Below are 14,302 nucleotides of genomic sequence, written 5' to 3'. Positions count from 1 at the left end.
CGCGAGGCTGCTGATGGGCGTAGTCATGCGGATAACTCCGCCTCGTCTCGTGTTTGCGTGACTCGGAGTGTATGATATGGCTATGCTGACTGGCTGAGCGAGATACGAAGCTGCGGGTGCAGGCATGTGCGATGTGGTGATTTGCAGGGTTTCTGAGTTTATTTCATTGTTTGCTAAGGATTCTGGTGGTGAATAAATATAGTTGGAAGATGAAGGAGAATGCCTTGCTCAAAGTTATAATCTTGGTCGGCAGCAATAAGTCGATCTTTGGACGTCTCATGATGCGATGAGATTTGCTGATAGGACTAATCATAATACGATGCTTATCGGGGGGTTCATAATCTGATGTACCTTTTACTCACTAATTGTTAAACTTGTAGTCATTTTGGAAGACTGGTAATTTGAGAAATTAGTCATGCGTGCTGGGTCGTTATCATAATGTTGCATCACGATGACAGTTTGGTAGGCGTATGTAGATGACTTGATTCTTTTTTGTATCGTGTAGTATATAAACGTTGTGAAAAGATGTACTTGATGACATATGTGTCTTCCATTTTGGCAACAATCAGGAGAATAAAACGCGCCCAGCATCCCTGGTATAGAGAACGTATTTGAATATCAAGTATCGGGAGGGAGAATTAGAGAGATGGCTTTTTATATGGCTTTCATTGGCGTTGATTCTATAGACGATAGCAAAGGCCTCTATCCACTGACATATAATCGACCATCAAGGTCCGTTCGTCCAGAGTCCTGGTCGCATATAATCAAAGCGAACTCCAACATACATGTTGAATTTCTCAATCAAGTCGTCACATTCCTCTACTGCTATGTCAGGCCCATCATCGCTGATAAACAGACGGATAATCACTTCCTGCAATAGAGGCACCCGCCGATGACGGTCCGACAACCGAAGGAAATTCGCCAACAGTTTCTGGAGAACGCGCACTGTATGGGAGTTCGACCCGTCTTCCCTTCCCACATATTGAAAGTCCCACCGTAAGCCAAGCCTTTCCAGTGTTACTGGTAAGCCTCGATTTATACAAGACACTTCTATATCCTGGAATCCATTAAGCAGCTGGACCGGTAATTCGAGTGTTTTGAGCCGAGTAAAACCCTGAAAGAATCCAGGCATCAAAGATCTGAATAAAACACCCCATAAGTCGATGTCACTGGTAATCTCCCGGCCTAATGGTGTGCTAGAGAAGCTGATTGAGAGGTGCTCCAGACACTCATATAATGCTTCCAGTCCATTCAGAATGCATTCTCCATCTTTGTAAGTGGGTATAGCATGATACCAAGAATTGCCCTCATCGTTGTTCAAACCAAGGTGAAGAGTGCGAAGGTTTTTCATTCCATGTAAAATCTTGAAGAGAGCGCAGTCCATTCTTGAAACGTGGTCCAGGATAAGGGTTTTGAGTGCCGTATAGTCCATTTGAATACCTGGAACCCGCTCGAGCTGAAGACCATGATGGCTACGTAGCCAGACTTTGAGGTGCTTGATCTTTTGTAATCGAAATATTGGGATCACTTGTGATGAAAAACAACTCGGAACGTGTGTGTTATCACGCAAACGTGGAAGATTGTTTTGTAGTGCGTTGGTTCCGTAATCGATTTCTTTGAGGTGGTCAAAGTTATTTCGCAACTCTGCGGAATATATATTGTGACCAGAAGTGAGGCGTTCAATTATCACTCCAGGAAGTCCGCCGTTAACAAGGAAGGTGTAATCGAGCTTGAGTGACCTTAGATTATGGAGAAAAGGTAGGAGGAGGGCCACCATGGCGTAGACGTTTCGTGCTGCAATGGACTTGTACCAATCTGAACGGTCCTTCGAGCTTTCAATAATACTGCCCGCAATAAATCGAAGATAGTCGATTTCCTGATGAAAGGGCATCTTATCATTCTTAGTGATAGAGGTCAGGTCAGAACTGCACTCTTGAATCCCAGGACTCTCATTAATCCGAGTCTTCTGGGGAGGACTGCGCCCCAGTAAGTGCACCTCTCGGATTAAGCCACACAGGCGGCTGCGTGTGTCCTTATTTCGGACAAGAGTTGTCCACAGCGACATGATACGGTATCGAGACATCTTGCCATTCCAATCCCATTGAATCTTTCGATAGAGATAGCGAGTGAAAACACGATTTAGTGTGCGGGATGTCAAGCAAATGCTGTTGAGGTCCCCGGTCTCGAGATACTCGCAAATCTCATCCCAGACATCTTCCATAAGAAAAAAGTCAGACATCGTGGCGAACGATTTGATGCTTGCGTTTCCGATTTCGTAGTGCCTATGGACATGTGGCGATATATCAAGATGTGCTCAATCATCTATAGGATAACAGCACCTTATAAAGGTACCGTGGTTTTGTGTTGTCAGTAATTCTTGTGGGATCTTGGAAAATCCCCGATTGTAGCATTATTCTGCGAGATTAGTAGGTTTGAGGATATTCTGCTTACCATCCAGTAAGATGTGAAAGCTGACCCTGTACCAGCTAGCCTGGGAACCGGTGCTTTTCAACATTTTCTGGCGTGTTCCGAAAGCTTACAGAGGGCTTGTTGATTTTGTGGAGTACTTCAGTCGTCACATGCTGGAAAAGTGAGAATCTGGATTCTTTGTGCCAGACGCCACAGAAATAAGAACTTCATCACTAAAAAGTGCACTATGGAAGACTCCGAAAAGAAAGCAAGATTTTGAGAGGAAGAATCCACGTAGGTCAGTCACACGGGGCTTGAAAGGTAGTCATTCACGGTTATAACCTTTTTCCCTATAATGGGCCGGCCAATAAACTTTTCTTGTAAGTATATGTACTGTGCCACAAAGTTATTTTCTATGATTACTGGGCACAAAGCAGAGAATCACGGCTGATGGTACGGAACATATCTGTCTCCATTGCAGCACCACTCATACATCTGTAACAGAGGGACGGCTGACATGGATTGTGTAGAGGATAGAGGATAGAACTGTGCATCTATCAAGCAATGACCAACCATAGCCCCGGTGACACCCTCGCAGAGGTATTGATAAGGATATGAAGTCACAAGAAAGGTGAACATTACTCAACCGTAATCTACGCCATGGATGTATCGCCCTGAGACCGATAGAATAAATTCTTGAAGACGCTCTCTCCCCGGCGTAGTCAGAAAAGCGCTCTCAGATTCGACACGTCAAAAATGTATGCGGGACTCGGCGGCAGGTTCATTTCATTGACCCGGAAATGCATTCCCGCTTTCCTGTCGTTAGTGCCGTCATGGAGCCGCATACCTTACATAGATACCATGCTTGTTGCTCTCTTTTCCTTTTCTATCATGAGCATTTACTATGGCATTAGGTATCCGCGTTAACAACATCCTTTCATAATGTATGTTCTTTAAGGTTCGAGGCCTTCCAGCAGAGAAAACTTCTTGGGGGAGACGAATATCTTCAACTGCCTGGATATTATACTGGATACAGTGAAGATGCTATAACGGCAGAGTCTGAACAAAAGTAAAGCATCATAACTGAACAATCTATTCTATACTGAATGGAGAAATCTGCGTTTTGACGAACCCAACCACCCCTACTCAGACCCCTTAATCCTCCCACAAAGCACTACATCCTCCCCAAACGGATACCACTTCACGCCGGTCAGCCTCGAAGCTGGAACAATCACACCCCCCTCGACTCTCCTCTTCGGTGAGACCACCACGCCCCCCTGGCCCAACCAAGTCGGAGCAATCGTAACAATCACCGAATCCACCAACGACTGACATCCCGGCTCAAGCAACGAGTTGATGATTGAACCACCCCCCTCAATCATCACACTCTTTAGCCCCTCCCGTACAAGACACTTTAACAACGCAGTCCAATCAATCCGATGCGCACCATCCGAACCCACCCCCATCGGCAACGCAATAAACTTCCCCCCATGACTCTCCAGTACCTCCTTCTGAGCCGCAGAAGGCGCCGTCTCCGCAGCCGTAACGATGAACGGAGCCCTGCCGCGCCCATTCCTCGCTAGCTCAAAGATCTTTGACTGCGCCGTAAACTCCCATCTGGCTGAGGGGTCGATGATGATTGGTCGGGGTTGGCCCGCCAAACCTTCGGAGCCGTATCCGCCTACCCCTGCCAATCGACAGTTCAGGCCGGGGTTATCGGCCACGGCGGTGCCTACGCCGATAAGAATAGCGTCATGGCGCGAGCGTAGATAGTGCGTCATGGCTTTGGATTGCGGGCCGGACAGCACGGTCCGCGTGCCCGGGGCCAGAGCTAATTGTGAGTCGAGGGATGTGGCGAAGGTGAGGGTGGTGAAGGGGAGTGATGATGATGATGATGATGGATTGCCATCTTTGGGTGGGAGATGGGGTTCCAAGAAGGCGCGGTCTTCGGTGGGGAAGTTGAGGCTATCCATCGTAGTGGTGTTGCTGTTATTGTTGGATTGATGGTGGTGCGGTATCGGTGATATTAGCTCGGATTGGATGGCGGGGTTTACTGATGCCTCAGGCAAAATTTTGTAATTTGAGCGGATTCAGTTCCGGGGATTGTTGATTGGTCGGAATGATGGGCGCTTTGCTTCGAAAGTCATCGCATCTAATTGGTTGGTTTTGGATGCTCCTTTCAAGTCCAGTTTTGGCTGTCAGCGACCGGTTTGCATGGCAGTAATTATTAATCCACATGATAATGTGGTGAGGTTAGATATATCGAATGTTTATTTTATACTGATAGTTGGCATGTCATCCCCAGGCGGACTGCTGAATCCAATCCCGGTGAACCGTGCTATGTGCTAGAGACTTGTTCACGCGGTTCCTTAATCTTCCATGCTTTCAACAAAAGTGAACAATCCAGTACCTTCTTTGATGACCTTGTCGGAATACCCATTTTTGGAAATACACTTGCGTCATGTGACCCCTCCAATTACCGGTCAATTCCGGTCGCCTTCTCCCTGCCCTGTTCTCCTCAACCGGCACACACGATGGAAATCATTGTTGTCAGTCGTGATACAATCAATAAATCGGTCTACAGGACTTCTATGTTGAAACTGCGTGATAATCAGAGAATGTAGGGTTTTCATATGTTCAAGAATGTTCCAAGTCCCAACATGACAGCTCTTTTGTTTTGGACACACAGCAGCTTGAATTACCTTGCAAACACTGAACTCCAATGAATATGACACATAGTTTGAACAGGAGATGCTGGCAGGAAAAACAATACAATGTACATATGCAATGCAAGTATCGCTTCATAAGACACACAATGCAACCATGCAACCATGACAAATCATCAACGCCAAGATACCTTCGCTCCAGTACGTAATACACGTATTAACCCATCCCCTTTCCATCACATTAGGAGGTGAACCACATGAATCTGGGGCATCAAGATTAGCTGAAAGCGCAATCTCCAGTCAAGAAGATACCTACATCTCATAGGCCATAGAGGGAATATCCTTGCAAAGTGAGACACCAGATCGAATAAGGGATATGGTTGCACCCGTCAGCACGAGGATGGCCAATGGACGAAACGCCAGAAACCAGGCATATCTCCACACGACCCCTACTGCGGATCTGTAAGGAATCTGGTCAGCTCGCTAGCAAAGTTAGTTAGCAATCGTGCTGCAGCTTACATGAGAGTGGAGGTGGACGACATCTCAGTTAGTGGTGGGCGTTCTTTCTTTCAACGAACAAAGGGCCTTTGTGGTATTGAGCGAGATGGCTTTCAAACTTCGATGATGAACAAAACGATCAAGACATGATCCTGGAAGGTGAGAAAAACAAGCCAAGGCTCTTATGTCAAGGTTATATCCCATTTGCTTGCGCCATTGCCAAGGTGGCAGCCTGCTATCGTCATCCCCAACGGGTCTCGTCCGAGCCACAACAGCGGGGGTAAACGTTGCACCGCGCCAAAGACACTGGATCTTTAGATAGAATTGTCTAATCCTATTCAGGAAGGCCCGTCGTGAAAAATGCTGCCTGAACCCGATGATCCTACCAAATCTTGCCTTCCGACTATCCGTAATCTGTCCACGGGGTCCTCGCGGGCTGGCCAACCAGGAGGGCTGGCTGGGTCAAGTTGCGCCAGATGCGAAAAGTGACTGGGCAGGGCAGCCGAAAAACTTGCGCGGGGGCTCCACTATTGGCTCCTCGGGAGGGGAAAGGGGCCCGCTCCCTCAGCCCTACAAGGCTGCTGCTGGATTCTGTGAAATATCAGTTGACCCCTGGCTTTGCGCAACGTGGATGTCCTGTTTCTTCCTGCTTTCTCTTGTACAATAAATCACTCGCTTTCTACCTATTCCGGCCCAGGCGCTCACGGATGAAAACCGTGTCGATCTTTGACGTTTTGCTTGTTCGATCAGTCAACAAGCGTTTATCTCATAGAATGGGCTGAGTGTACGCCTTTTCTGCCCGTTTCTGGCTTCTAAGTTTTTCTTGTGGTTACATTGTGTCAAATCTGCTTTGTGTCGCTCTTTTTCCCTCTTTGATGTGGCTGCTCAGTCTGGACTCACAGAATGGACGCGAAGGGACTCCACCGTTTTTCCCACTTTTCCTGTCGGACCCAGCAGGTCGTCACCTCGTCCACCTGGGAGGGCCTGCTCATCGAACAGTCTACCTTGTCTGCCGACACCAAAGGTTTGGAGCCGGACACATGGTGGGTTGACATCTGCGATGCCACCGAGGAAGAGGTCAGCACTGTCTGCCAGGCATTGTCCATCCACCCTCTGACGGCAGAGGACATTGCGACCAGGGAACCTCGCGAGAAGATTGAAGCATTTCGGAACTACTACTTAATCTCCTTCCAAACCTTGCTTCCAACCGACGACCTCAAGAATTCTCGAAGCCTCAAGCCATCATCGTCTATCCCCGGCTCCTCAGGGTTCTACATTCTGGTGTTCAAGAATGCCACAGTGACCTTTTCACCCAGTGGTTGTCACCACATCGCCCGAGTCCGGGACCGAATCCGTCGGACACAGGACACGCATCTCGTATCCAGTGATTGGATCTGCTACGCTCTTATGTACGCCGCTATTTCTCGTTCTAATCCTCCCGACTACTGACAGGCCAAATAATAGTGACGAGATCATCGATGATTTCGAACCGTACATGCGCGCAGCAGAACGTGAAGCCGATGCGATCGAAGATCAAGTGTTCATCGCCCGCGTCGACGACGTCAAAGCGCTCATTCCTCAACTCGATAGCCTCCGCAAGAGCATCACTCAGCTCATCCGCTGCCTGACCGGTAAATACGACGTCTTGAATGGCTTCGTCAAGCGTTGTCAGGCGAAGGACAGAAATCCAATGTTCCCCGATGGCGATCTTTTAGTGTACCTGGGCGATGTGCAAGACCATCTGGTGACCACGTTGACCAGTCTGTCCCATTTCGATGAAATTGTGGGACGGTCGCAATCGAATTTCTTGGCGCAGCTCAGCGTCAACAATATCCGATTGAGTTACGATGTCAATGCAGTCTTGAGTAAGGTGACCATCCTGGCGACAATCTTTGTGCCCTTGCATATGGTCACTGGGTTGTTTGGTATGAACGTCGAGGTGCCTGGACAGAATGTAGAAAATCTTGGATGGTTCTTTGGTATCATAGGGTGCATGTGTGCATTTGTCGTGGTTTGCTGCTTGCTTGCGAAGAGGTTGCGGTTGCTCTAGACACCGTTTCGGGTCCTAGCACTATTTTCATATGGTCGCAAATCATCCATGATAGCATAACTGGGGCAAATGCAATTCGCAAGTACTCCCGTCGGACAACATGTTCTAGCGTATAGTAATGAGTTTGGGGACCGTGTAGAGGTTTGGGGAGTTTGTAGAAGTCACGCCGTCTCAGGTGACCGAGTTCCTGCCAGTTCCACCTCATCTCATCTCTCTATCCATAATCTTGCCATCAACTCATCGTTACCAATTTATCGTCTGTCAAGACACTTGTCATCGTCTAATCACATCTCATGCTATCTCTGATCGATAACCATATCCCTCAATCGATATTCGTTATCTACGAGATCTCCGACCAAAGTCTCATACAGCAAGCTTCCCCGTCCCCGCTCCTGGCCAGGGACGACGGACCGTCCCATGTGGAGTACATCGCAAAATGTTGAGGCGCTTCAGACGGAACACGGGCAAGCAAACCGATCTAGCCGGGTCGCTGATCATACGAGTACCTGCTCATTGCTGGTATCAACCAATGGGCCTGCAGACTACTGTCGGGGCTTGATAAACTGAGGGTCGAAGGCACGGTCGCGGACCAGAAAATTACAGATAAGCACTGCTGTTCTATCAGGGACCATAGCTAATCCTTCCCGATAGAGTGATAATTTCCAGACACTATGTCGATGAAACCTTAGACAATATCGACCAGTCTGTTGTTGGGATAGTGTAAGGGTATAACATGGCCGGACTATACACACGGCTGGCTGGCAAGGCATCCTGGAAAACCTTGCCTGTTCCGGTACCCTTGCACGTGACAGGGGAGTGCTGGTTCAAAGAATGCTCATCCCTACTGTGTCCGTCAGTCACTGTCAGCATCGGAAAGATACGGCCCCGACACCTTATCTGGCCAGTAAGACAAGCCTTTCCATCACTGCAGCCAAGACGCACTCCTATCGGAGAGTCCGCCAATGGCATTTCCCAGCTGCAAGATAAGCCAGTTAGGTAATCCAACAGTGTCCCACCAAGACATTCGGCCCGATTAATGCCTTCGCTGCGCTAGACTGCCTCTGTCTCTCCCCTATTCTCAGCAAGGTTACCTGAGAGAATCACGTAAATTCGCAACCACGATTCATACGACTCAGTCACCGCGCACATGCAATTTGCTCTGCCTTTCCAATGGCTTCTATTATCACCAAACTAGGCATGTTAGCCGAGTCACCAGAGGACCCCAGGCCCGTGCGATGACATCAGCGGTATCGGGGGTCCCACGTGGCGTCGTGGCTAACGGATAACACCAATCAGGGGCACCGATAGACGAGGAGAGCCTCTGGGAAATGAGCGCCGGCGGGGGACGGCTGGCCATTGGGGAGGCGTTGGATTCAAGGTCCGGTGCACCCGCTAAACTGGGTGTAGGAAAGCTGTCCCGCGAAACAGCCAGGAATCGCAGACGGGATGTCATGGTGATCCACTCGAGTCCACTTGTCCATGTTCCTGTGCCTCGACTCCGTGGAATAGGTAGATAGAGGGGCAACTCCGGGACGCCAGTTCGCCGTAGCGGCCTTCTATACGACCCGCCGGCGAAGCTTACCAGGTCGCTGCGTCGCTTGACCATTGAGCTTCGTTATAACTCGTCCCACCGACGCGCAACTTGGTCTTGCCGATATGGGACTAAACCGGATATATCTTAGACCGAATTTATTGTTGCTGACGCCTTGCATGCACCTTTAAAATCTTTTCGGTTTCTCTTAAAACTTTTTTTCGTTTTCTTTATTTTCTGCCAGTTAACGCCTCCTAACTCAGCCTGCCCTGTCTATTTTGCCTCAACCACGCTGCATAATCGACAAGTAATCATGGCAGACATCAAAGCAGCTGCGAACCCAGCCATGGAGACTGACGGCGCCGAACTCGAGAAAGTCCGCATCGCCGGTACGAATCAGGCCGACACTCAACTCGCCGCAGAGTTTGGTTACAAGCCCGTCTTCAAGCGAGAGTTCGGTTATCTCTCCACTTTTTCGTTCGCAGTCAGTATCAGTGGTCTGTTCGCAACCATTATGACCACCATGTCCTACCCTCTCGAGGCGGGAGGAAGCAGCGCGGTGGTATGGTGTTGGCTTGTTTCGGGAGCTGGGTGCATGTGTATCGCGGTGGGTAGTCCAATATAACAATACGCTGTGCGGAGGCTGATGAAACATATTGCAGCTTTCGGTTGCTGAGCTTGTATCTGCCTACCCGACCTCTGGAGGCCTGTAAGTTTCACCGTTCGCTCGGGACGACGGCTGCTGACCCCAAGCGACAGGTACTTTACGATCTCGAGACTTGCTCCACATGATTGGGTTCCGTCGATCAGTTGGTATAAATACACTGATGATTTTGCTTCAGAGGATGAATGTTGATACTGTCTAGGGTGACCGGTTGGTTGAACTTTCTTGGCCAGATCTGTGGCGTGGCCTCATCCGAGTATGGCGGTGCGCAGATGCTCCTGGCCATTGTCTCGATGTGCAAGGGAATGGACAACTACGAGATCAAAACCACAACGACCGTTGGTGTGATGGCTGCTTTGACCTTCATTACCGGTCTGGTTAACTCTCTGTCTACATACTGGATGGAAAAGATGACCAAGTTCTATGTCATCTTTCACGTCTGCGTCCTCGTAGCTTGTGCTATTGCTCTTCTGGTCATGACCGACGACAAACACGATGCCTCGTACGTCTTCACTCATGTCGAGTCGACCTCTGGTTGGCAGCCCATCGGTTTCAGTTGGCTGTTTGGCTTCCTGTCAGTCAGCTGGACCATGACGGACTATGATGCCACGGCTCATATTACCGAGGAGATCAGCAACCCTGAGATTAAGGCGCCTTGGGCGATTTCAATGGCTATGCTGTTCACTTATCTGGCTGGCTTCCTGTTCAACATCGTTCTATGCTTCTGCATGGGTGACCCGAACGCTATCCTTAACTCCAAGATGGAACAGCCAGTCGCACAGATCTTCTATAACAGCCTTGGCAAGGGTGGCGCCATCTTCTTCACCGTTTCTGCTCTGCTCATTATCAAGTTTGTCACCTTCACAGCCATGCAGTCGCTAGGCCGAACTGTCTTTGCCTTTTCCCGTGACCGCATGCTTCCCTTTTCCAACGTCTGGGTCAAGGTATCTCCCATGACTGGCACTCCCCTCTATGCGGTCTGGATCTCTGTTTTCTTCTGCATTGCCATCAATCTTATCGCTCTGGGCTCCTACACGGCAGTTGATGCCGTGTTCACCCTCTGCTCCATCGCTCTTGACTGGAGTTATTGCATCCCCGTTCTGTGCAAATTGCTGTTTGGTCAATTCAGACCCGGACCTTGGCACATGGGCATCTTCAGCAAGTTTGTAAATGCCTGGGCCTGCCTCTGGACGCTCTTCGTCAGCATTATTTTCGTACTTCCCACGGACCGTCCTGTGACCCCTGACAACGTAAGTGGAAATGATTGCATACCCGTGCTCTCTTTGGGCTGACCAAATCACCCTCCCTCAGATGAACTATGCCTGTGTGTTCTTGGTGTTTGTCTTGCTGTTTGCGCTGGTTTACTGGTTCATCAGCGGCAAGCGCTTCTACCATGGCCCTATTACCGAAGCAGTTGTAGCAGATTCAGCCTCCGAAAGCAACCTACCCGGCGACGCCAAATCGGATAAGGACGGACGAGAGAACTGATGGACGGCCATTGTGTTTGCCCGAGGCGCTCTTCGACACACCCGCATTATTATATCTACCCCCGCGACATGATGCCCGAGCGAACCCCTGCAACAAGCCCGTGTACGAAACGATCCCTTGAGCGACAGCCCATATGCCGACCCAAGCGAGCCCCGCAGCAATCTATACCCAGCGCCTGTTATATACCCAGCGACATAACATCCCCATACGAAGCCCTTCACCCACCCATTGGATCCCTTGCGACAACCGGCCATCCCAGCGAGTATTGGATTTCCCCTGCGCCACGTGACTACTAATCCCCCATTTGGATACCATCCCTTAGCGACCTCCGTTGAACGAAGCCCTGTAGCGACAATTCGAAGCCCGTGCGTGTGCCGAATTTCCCTTGCGACAATGGACCGATCGGATCGATGCCCCAGCAACCAGAGATTTGTTTAGTGGCCCATATGTAGGAAGGTTTCTCTTCACATGAGGTTCTGCCTGTTGTGGGAGATTGTTGACTTGCTCGTTGTTCTGTATATACTGTTCCAAAAGTTCTTGCATTTCTTGCAAGTAATGATTTTACCTGGTGCTTGTTGTTGAGATTGCTTGTTCGTTTGTTTGTTGTGGCCCTTTGAAGCCTTGAGTGGCATGATGGATACGACCCAACGCGGCAATCGGAGACCTCCCAATGCCCATGCGCCTGTTCATCAACGGTTCGACAAATTGATCGCCAAGAACCCCCGCGGATACTGCCGCACGTGCCCCTGCCCTAACGCCAGAAGATAAGTCCGACTATTTCATGCTTATTTTCCAGACACGTCGATATAGGACGGGGTATCATCCGACATAGATGATATTCCCAACGTCTACCATCCTGATACGGTTCAGCCCTATGCAACTCGAGCCTACGCCAACAGCCGTCCATCCATCGAGACAGTGAGACGTTGGAGGTTCCCATTTCCTTCTACTTTGTCCTACGGCGATGGGATTCTGGCCCGATTTCAGCCCATCGCTTACAGATGTATGCTAGAGCCAGTGAGTTTTTGGGAGAGGTGGTGCGTTCCGTTTTTTAGATGTGGTCGGGAGAAATTTTAATACTATGCATCCGTTCACGCAGCTCTATCTTCCTTTTACCCCGAGCGTGCACCCTTCTCTTGTAAAATGACCCGCTATAACGACTAATATTAGCCCATTCACTATCGCCGAGCAATTACCACAGGTACCTCAATCACCCTGTTAGGTAGCAACACAATCCCAATCCAGAGAAACTCAAACTGACGACCTTTTGACGTTTCGTGTCCCATCCTCCTTTCTCCGTCAGTCTTTCGTACTCCACAGGTGCCACGTTTGCCCTCTTCCCATCTTCGATCCTTTCTAGGGCCTCTTTCTTCCTTCTATCTACTTCAACTACATTGAACTAAACCCAAAAAAAAAAAAAGGCAAAAAAAGGAGGGGGGCAAACCGCAAATCAACACCACGCCTCCGACCCTACCACCTCCATTCATCCCTCCCATCGCACCCCACCAAAGCTACTACCACCATCGTCATGACCAACAAACACCCCCGCAAACCCTGCATCTCGACCTCCTCACTCGGCCAAGTGCGCAAAATCTACATGTCAAAGATGACCGAGCAGGGCTGTTCCCGGACCCTGAAGGACAAGTGTAGAGACATATGGGACAAAGTGATCGATGACGCTGTGGAGGCAGATGCCGAATGTTCCGGACCGATGTGGTCATATGGGTATGGAAAGGAACTGGAACCACTTTACATTCCGGACAAACCAAACGGAGTCCAGAAGAAGGAAAACGGAAAACAGGCACACACTGAGGGAAGTACCGAGTCCGAGACGGAAAGTGAGGAGGAGAGCAATTCCGAGACGGAGGTGGAAATTGATCCGAGTCTGGATGGGAGTGAGTGCGAGTGTAGGTCTGGGTGTGCGTGCGCTTGCGCTTGTTGTCGCGTGGAGTATCCCGAGAGTTTGGTGGGAAGTGGTGGGGAGAGTGAGGCGGAGAGTTTACTTTCTTGTGGGTTGGATGCCGGGGAGGGGGATGATGAGTAGTAAGTGGGTAGGTAGTATTGCAGTGGTCTTTGTTGGGTTTGGAGGTTGGTGGGAAGTTCCGGGTTCGGTTTTGGGGATGGTGGTTTGATATGATATTGGTAAATTGGGGGGTGATTGGAATGTTCCGCGGATAGGGGTATTTATGGATTTAGGATGATATTAGGTGATGGTCTTTCAGGAACATAAATATGATTGTTATCTCCTCCTAAATCTTCTGTTATAGAGATCATATTGTGTAACTTGGTCACTTATTCACGATACTCATCCCCCAGCATTAGCAGCAACCTCACCACCATGTCTTCCCCATCAAGATCATTTAGCCCCGAGGATCTGGACTGCCTTGATCAAGATTTGAAGAGAATACTGAAAGGACTGTCTCAGGACGTCGACGACTTCTTATCTTCCCAGACCAGTCCATTGTTGGATCACATGGACGATATTTCCGATAATCTGGATCTGCAGGTAACCAAGCTCGAAAAACTGCGTGATCAACTGGTCCAAAGAATGGAACAACTTAAGGCTACCTTGAAGGCTTCAGGGTTCGAAGTTGAGGAGAAAGAGGCGTCACAAGGAGAGAAGAAGGAAAGTGAGCAGAATCAGCATCAGCATCATGCAGCGAAGAGTCCGAAACATCGTTTATCACCTCCAGCAAAGGTTAAGGTGCAGGAAAGTGATGGTGATGCGGACTCGGAGCGCGAAGTTGAGGCTGAAAAGGAGGATTTCAACACTTTGTTCGGGTAGGACATAGATCCAGTGTATATGCGATGGATAGACTGTCTGTATCCGGGATGGGATGTGGGTATGGTGTGGTGGATTTGGTATATTGATACGAATATATGAAGCTTTCTGCTGATCTGATATGCGCATTCCTAGATATCTGGGATTATAACGTCACATATACACTTCAGGCATCTCAGCTGTTGCCGGAATAATGATTGACTCGATTGTGAGT

The 14,302-nt window shown here is 49.2% G+C and overlaps 6 protein-coding genes across 6 annotated transcripts; 4 read left to right on the top strand and 2 right to left on the bottom strand.

Moving 5' to 3' along the window:
- Positions 1–727: 727 nt before the first annotated feature.
- On the bottom strand, positions 728–2,239 carry AKAW2_20387S (uncharacterized protein; the record flags this gene model as incomplete). Its single annotated transcript, XM_041685094.1, has 1 exon — positions 728–2,239. One exon carries the CDS (start codon positions 2,237–2,239, stop codon positions 728–730), a length of 1,512 nt encoding a protein of 503 aa, XP_041539213.1.
- Positions 2,240–3,551: 1,312 nt separating this feature from the next.
- On the bottom strand, positions 3,552–4,382 carry RIB7_1 (RibD family protein; the record flags this gene model as incomplete). The annotated part of the gene is made up of 1 exon (XM_041685093.1): positions 3,552–4,382. The coding sequence occupies one exon, from the start codon at positions 4,380–4,382 to the stop codon at positions 3,552–3,554; it is 831 nt and encodes a 276-aa protein (XP_041539212.1).
- A 2,094-nt stretch (positions 4,383–6,476) lies between these two features.
- On the top strand, positions 6,477–7,623 carry AKAW2_20385A (magnesium transporter CorA family protein; the record flags this gene model as incomplete). The annotated part of the gene is made up of 2 exons (XM_041685092.1): positions 6,477–6,982; positions 7,038–7,623. 2 exons carry the CDS (start codon positions 6,477–6,479, stop codon positions 7,621–7,623), a joined length of 1,092 nt encoding a protein of 363 aa, XP_041539211.1.
- A 1,844-nt stretch (positions 7,624–9,467) lies between these two features.
- Positions 9,468–11,306, top strand: AKAW2_20384A (uncharacterized protein; the record flags this gene model as incomplete). Its single annotated transcript, XM_041685091.1, has 5 exons — positions 9,468–9,761; positions 9,817–9,863; positions 9,914–9,967; positions 10,021–11,068; positions 11,130–11,306. 5 exons carry the CDS (start codon positions 9,468–9,470, stop codon positions 11,304–11,306), a joined length of 1,620 nt encoding a protein of 539 aa, XP_041539210.1.
- Positions 11,307–12,834: 1,528 nt separating this feature from the next.
- AKAW2_20383A (uncharacterized protein) lies at positions 12,835–13,350 on the top strand (the record flags this gene model as incomplete). Its single annotated transcript, XM_041685089.1, has 1 exon — positions 12,835–13,350. One exon carries the CDS (start codon positions 12,835–12,837, stop codon positions 13,348–13,350), a length of 516 nt encoding a protein of 171 aa, XP_041539209.1.
- A 294-nt stretch (positions 13,351–13,644) lies between these two features.
- AKAW2_20382A (uncharacterized protein) lies at positions 13,645–14,091 on the top strand (the record flags this gene model as incomplete). Its single annotated transcript, XM_041685088.1, has 1 exon — positions 13,645–14,091. The coding sequence occupies one exon, from the start codon at positions 13,645–13,647 to the stop codon at positions 14,089–14,091; it is 447 nt and encodes a 148-aa protein (XP_041539208.1).
- Positions 14,092–14,302: the final 211 nt, after the last annotated feature.

Source organism: Aspergillus luchuensis, chromosome 2 (assembly GCF_016861625.1).
Source record: "Aspergillus luchuensis IFO 4308 DNA, chromosome 2, nearly complete sequence".
NCBI lineage: Eukaryota > Fungi > Ascomycota > Eurotiomycetes > Eurotiales > Aspergillaceae > Aspergillus > Aspergillus luchuensis.
This window is presented reverse-complemented; position numbering and strand designations above follow the sequence as displayed.